General features: G+C 54.2%; 1 protein-coding gene across 1 annotated transcript; it reads right to left on the reverse strand.

Moving 5' to 3' along the window:
* Positions 1–2,142: 2,142 nt before the first annotated feature.
* LOC123207965 lies at positions 2,143–6,128 on the reverse strand. Its single transcript, XM_044625455.1, has one exon. It carries the CDS (start codon positions 6,126–6,128, stop codon positions 2,640–2,642), a length of 3,489 nt encoding a protein of 1,162 aa, XP_044481390.1. The 3' UTR covers positions 2,143–2,639.
* Positions 6,129–6,419: the final 291 nt, after the last annotated feature.

Genomic DNA, 6,419 nt, shown 5'->3' on the forward strand with positions numbered 1-6,419 from the left:
CGTGATAGCCATCGAGGGGGGAGAAGCCTATAGCAGCTGCAAGGGTCACCTGGTTGAGAGTGGCACCTCCCCCCTAAAGAGTCTTATTTGCGTTTGGCATTGTGTCAGCAGGGGACATACATGATGTCTGAGTTGTCACACCCCCCTCTTAGGAGACCCAAACGATGTCCAAATGGTGTGAAATTTTGCATGATGGCAAAGAAAAATACAAGGAATCAGGCAAAACAAACCAACACGGAAAATGAATTGTAAAATAATTTTTATGATTTTTTGAATAATAAAACTTCGGAAAATCGTAGAAAATAGAGGAGTTGGAATTTTTGGGCGTGGTTTGTTTTGACGTGCTCCTAAAATTGTGATTTGAATTGTGGTCATGTGGTTGTGCGGGGAGTTTTGAACTTTGTGCGTGAGTTTTTTCGAAATAAGGATTTCGCAGCACACGGGGGGCAGAAACAGGCCACTGGTGCAGCACCATGGCACCTGCTGGCGCACAGTGCAGCAGATGCCCCAGGCCATGGCACAGCATCAGGCCACCATGCATGCTGGCACACAAGGTGTGGCAGCAAGGCACATGGTGTGTGCCACTGCCCAGGCAGCATGTGCAGCAGATGCCCAGACCATGGCACAGCATCAGGCCACCATGCATGCATGCTGGCACACACCTTGTGTGCCACTGCCCAGGCACCATGTGCAGCAGACGCCCAGACCATGGCACAGCATCGGGCCACCATGAAGGCACACCGTGGCACCACCATGCGGGCGGCTGGTGGTGGTCGTGGCGGCAGCAGGGTGGTGGGCGGGTTTGTGGCGGCAGGTGGCGGTGGCCGTGGTGGTGGAGGGTTGGCCATGTGGGCGGCGGCGGTGGCAGGTGGTGAAAGGTTGGTCATGTGCGTGGTGGCAGCAGGCGGCGGTCGTGGTGGCGGCAGGGTGGCGGGTGTGTGGCGGCAGGTGGCGGTGGCCGTGGTGGTGGAGGGTTGGCCATGTGGGCGGGGGTGGCTGTCGTGGTGGGTGTGTGGTGGCAGGTTGGTCGTGTGCGTGGTGGCAGCAGGTGGTGGTCGTGGTGGCGGCAGGGTGGCGGGTGCGTGGCGGCAGGTGGCGGTGGCACAGGGGTGTTCCCCGTACCCTGTGCGGCATCCTCGAGGTGCGGACTGTCTCGAGGATCAGCCTTTGCATGCGTCCACATAGTGGCATCGAATCACTGGTTTCGTCCTGCCTTGGACTCATCAGGAGAGCGGCTCCAGCTCCCGACCAGTTTGTGCGGGGTTGGCCTAGTCCCCCCTTCAATGCCGGGTGAGTAGCATTGTGCACGCCCCGTGGCTGGAGCACTCCCAATAGCACATATTGCCTTCCGAACCCAATGATCACGCATACTCATTCTTAAGATCGCCATCACCTCATAGCTGCCCAAAGCCCTGCCACGGCTCCCAACTTTAGCCCGTGACAAACCCTCCCCCACTAAAAATGGAGCACGCCCTCGTGCTCTGCTCGTTCGCAAAATACCCCCAGTTGGAGGCTACTGGCCGCATCAGACCACACGATGAGTGTCCCCCATTCTTGGCTAAAGGGACGCTCGACCTCCCTGTCAAGCGCGACATCCCCTCGTCATGTCACTATCCTCATGACACCCCGAAAGACCCCTGTCTTCCACCTGGTGCACCCCCTCGTTATGGCATGATGTATTCTTGGCATTTGCTTTTTAACATCAGGCTTTTCACATGCCTCGTGCACTGCCGCCTGTTGTTTGTGTGAAAGGTCTCTTTTTGCTCCGCAGCATCGTGATGGTCTAGCTCTGATACCAACTTGTCACGGCCCTACTCTTGGAATCTCCTTTTCAGCCCCGTGATGGCACTAAGCTCCTCCTTAGTCAGCCTGCTTACTCAATCAAACAAACACACAATGCGGAAATAATAAAACAATAAGAAGAATGCACACTGTGTACGGGAAAACCCAACCCTTCTTTATTAACCTCTAAAAGAAAGGAATACAAGCCTATGTCAATACAAGCTATGGCACAAACCCTCCAAGCAGTCTGTGCAAAGAGTGCTCTCAAAACCCTAAACACTCTCCTCTCTAATTAACCTCACTCAATAAGGCAGCTTATATATGCTTTCAATACAAGGTTAACCTCCCAAGTCCTAATCCTAGTGAAACACTGATTCTAACTAACCCAGCAGCCCATGGTGATGCTCTCCATCCAAGCCCAAAGCCTTTCCGCAAGTGTCAAGGCCCGCAAAGACTGCCGCTCCATCCATTTGTTAGTTTGCACGCAAGTCTGCTCCACTCCGCCAGTTCTCCAGTGCGTGCGCGCTACAGTACGCGTGCGCGCTACAGTGTGCGCGCGCGCTACAGTGCGCGTGCGTCTGTCTGCGTGTGCGTCTGCCTGTGCCAGTGTGCTGCGTCTGCCTGTGCGCGCGCACTGTTCACCCGCGCATTGCACGTCCTTGCAGCCCACTCTCCTCGTGGCGCACTCGTCTGGCTTGTGGCCTCCGCATTTCCTTGTGCATGACTTGGTCCTTGTATGATCCTCCCAGCACCAACTGGAAGTGCCGCTATGCGCACCCGCGCATGTACGTCTCCCTGCGCTACTCCGCACGCAGGTTTCCTGCGTCACCCAGCACGCAGGTTGGCACCAGCGCGTATCATGGCTGATACCCTGTGACAAACCCACCCCCACTGGAAGAGCCTGACGCCCTCGTCAGGTGGGTCTCCAAATAAGCCTTTATTTGGTCCTCATACTGCCACAAGTTCACGTCTCTCTCCCACGTTGCGTCGGCGTCACTTTCTCCTTCCCACTGGATCAAGTATTCCACACGCCGGTTTTTCTTGCTCTCCCCCAAAGTTCTTCTATCTAAAACTTTGGCAAGCTTCTTCTCAATGTCCTTCCTCACCATGGGTGGTGCTCTCCTCACTTGAGCTCTATCACCCTCATGATATGGCTTGAGAAAACTCACGTGAAACGTGGGGTGTATCTTCAAGCGCTCCGGTAATTGAAGCCTATATGCCACTGCTCCAACCCGCTTGATTATCTGAAACGGCCCATCATACCGCTGCACCAGTCCCTTATGGTACCTTCGGTCTGTGATCTTCTTCCACATCTGAGGCGTTAATTTCAGCAGCACCATGTCTCCCTCCTGGAACTCCACTGATCTCCTATGCTTATCCGCATACTTCTTCATCCTCCGCTGGGCTTTGGATAAGCTGTCCATCGCTTCCTCAATCAATTCAGTCTTCTCACGTGCAAATCTGTACGCCGCTGGGCACTCTCCCTGCGTTTTCTGCTTAGCCACCTCCAATGGTGTCATCGGCTGCTGTCCTAGCGCTACCTCCGCTGGACTCATCCCCGTGGATGATGATTTGTGCACGTTGTAGCTGAACTGAGCGATATCCAGTAGCTCTACCCAATTCCGCTGGCTTGCGGTGATGTAATGCCGCAAGTATTCCTCCAACAAAGCATTTACGCGCTCTGTTTGCCCGTCGGTCTGTGGATGATTCGCTGTTGAAAACTTCAGCTCGAAACCCATCATTTTAAACAATGACGTCCAGAATTTCCCTGTGAACCTCGCGTCTCGATCACTTATGATGTCCCTTGGTAGTCCAAAAATCTTCACGACGTGTCTGAAAAATAACTCCGCTGCTGTGTGCGCTTGGCACGTCTGTGGGGCGGCAATGAACACTGCATATTTGGAAAATCTGTCGACTACCACCAAAACAGATCCTTTCCCGTCCACCTTCGGAAACCCGCTCACAAAATCCATAGACACCGATTCCCATGGCCTCTCGGGTATAGGAAGTGGCTGTAGCAGACCCGCTTGCTTCTGCCGCTCGGTCTTGTCCAGTTGACACACCAAACACGTGCGTACGTACAGCTCCACGTCTTCCTCTAGCCTTGGCCAACAATAGTGTCTCTTGAGCAGCGCCACCATCCTTTCCACGCCTGGATGTCCTGCCCATTGTGGCTCATGCGTTTCCTTCAATAATCCTTGCCTTAGTCCCCCGCTCTTGGGAACGTACAGTCTGCCTCCTTTTGCATAGAGCAGCCCTCTGTCCAGCCAATATTTTCTCACGATCCCCTGCTCCACTTGTTCTCTCAAGTGTCCGTACTCCGCGTCTTCCTCTGCTTGCACCCGCAATTTCCCGAGGAAATCCGACTGAACCTCTGTCAACGCTGCTGTATACGCGTGCACCTCCTTGCGGCTCAACACGTCTGTCACTCTGTGGTGCGGCGCTCCATATGGTGCCTTTGAGGGTTGGATGAATCCAGCCTCCAGCAGCTCATCCAATTGTTTCCTCAGCTCCTCCAACTCCATAGGCCCCATTCTGTATGGTGCGCGTGCTGGCGGCCTTGCTCCTGGCTCCAGCTCAATTTTGTGGTCTATACGTCTCTTTGGCGGCAACGTCTTGGGTAACGCCGCGGGCATCACGTCTGCGTATCGGTCCAGCACCTCTGCTACGCAATCTGGCACGTCCATGGTGTGATCCTCCTTGATTTCCACCAGTGCCGCAATCACCAGCTCCTCTCCGCGCTTCAAACCCGCACACACCTGTGCGGCAGACTGCAGCGCTACGTGCTCCAGACCCGCGCACGCCTGTGCGGCAGACTGCAGCGCTACGCGCTCTACGCTCCTAACGTTTGCATCCGCCTTGACGAAACACGCCTGCTGCTCATCCATAATCATCACCCCATTTAGATGTGGCATGGCAACGGCTTTGGCCTTCACAAAGAAATCGAGGCCAAGGATGAGATCAAAGTCATCCAAGGGTACTGCCATGAACGTGCACTCGCCTTCCCATGCACCCATCTTCACCCGTGAAGCGGCAGTGCCCAATATTGGCTGAGACGCGGAATTTACCGCCTTTATTCTGCTTGAGCACTTTTCCATGGTCACTCCTAGCTTCCCCACCACGCGCTGTGCCAAGAAATTATTCGTGGCACCCGTGTCCAGCATTGCACGCACCTGCTGCCCGTTCACCTCCACCCACGCGTACATTAACCCCTTGCACGCGGCTGGTTGCTCGGCTGTCACGGCGTTCAGTAGCTGTATGGGATTCAGCCTTGGGTTCTCATCTTCAGTGCTCTTTTCCTCCTGTGCAACGAGAGCGGACAGCTGCTCCCGCTTTGGGCAATCCCTAGCCCGATGCGGTCCAGCACAAAGAAAGCACCCGCCACCTTGTCTGCTCGGGGTTGGATCCGGACCCCTCTGCTTTGATGGTTCTGCTTCTCTTTTCCTCCTGTCCTTCCAGCCCTCTTTGCCATATTTTCGAGGAGACCTCCTCCTCTCGCTTCTGCCCTTTTTCTTCTCACCCCCGTTCGAAGACGACGGCCCTAGTTTGTAGTCCACCAAGCCGTCTGCGGCAGCTACGGCTGAAGGTAAATCCGCCACCTTCTGCCTCCTCAACTCAGCCTGCGCCCAGGGCTGTAGCCCTGAAACAAAATTAAATAGCTTGTCTTCTTCGCTCATGTTCTTGATGTCCAGCATCAACGAACTGAACTCCTTCACGTATTCCCGCACGGAACTCGTGTGCTTCAGTTTCTTCAACGTCTCCCTTGCCACCCATGCTGAATTTTGTGGTAGGAACTGCTCCTTCAATTCCCGCTTCAGAACCTCCCATGACTCAATCTTTGGTCTGCCCGCACTAGCGTCATCCTCCATACGCGTGCGCCACCAAAGCTTGGCGTCCCCTGCAAGATACATAGCTGTGATGGTCACCTGCTCTTCCTTAGCCACGCGTGCAGCCTTGAAGTATTGGTCCATGTCCCACAGAAAATTCTCCAGCTCCTTTGCGTTACGGCTCCCTCCGAATGGCTTTGGCTCTGGAACTTTCAGTTTGGACTGACCCGCGCCCATCTCACCCCCACTTGGTGCTCCAGCTATGGCTTTCTTGGCAATCTTGAGGTCCTCCTCAAGCGTTGCAACCCGCTCCTCCATGCGGTCTGTAAGGGACAGAATTTGGGAAAGAATCTCATTATACCGCTCAGCGCACTCCTTCTGCAGATTGCGCGTGATCTGCTTCAATTCAGCAATAGCCTCTGCGTGTAGCGCTCCCTGCTCAGCAAGAGACTCTCCTTCACGTGCTGGTTCACCCACCAAGGCTTCCAGAACTCCAACACGCTCACTCAAGGTTGACATGCTTCAACGCCAGACCTGTTCTTGACGTCAAAGACTGCTGTGTTTGGCTCTGATACCAACTTGTCACGGCCCTACTCTTGGAATCTCCTTTTCAGCCCCGTGATGGCACTAAGCTCCTCCTTAGTCAGCCTGCTTACTCAATCAAACAAACACACAATGCGGAAATAATAAAACAATAAGAAGAATGCACACTGTGTACGGGAAAACCCAACCCTTCTTCATTAACCTCTAAAAGAAAGGAATACAAGCCTATGTCAATACAAGCTATGGCACAAACCCTCCAAGCAGTCT

This window comes from Mangifera indica, unplaced genomic scaffold, assembly GCF_011075055.1.
Source record: "Mangifera indica cultivar Alphonso unplaced genomic scaffold, CATAS_Mindica_2.1 Un_0124, whole genome shotgun sequence".
NCBI lineage: Eukaryota > Viridiplantae > Streptophyta > Magnoliopsida > Sapindales > Anacardiaceae > Mangifera > Mangifera indica.

Bases quoted from the DNA above. Each gene is read 5' to 3' on its own strand.
- LOC123207965 (XM_044625455.1), bottom strand. From the start codon at position 6,128: ATGTCAACCTTGAGTGAGCGTGTTGGAGTTCTGGAAGCCTTGGTGGGT.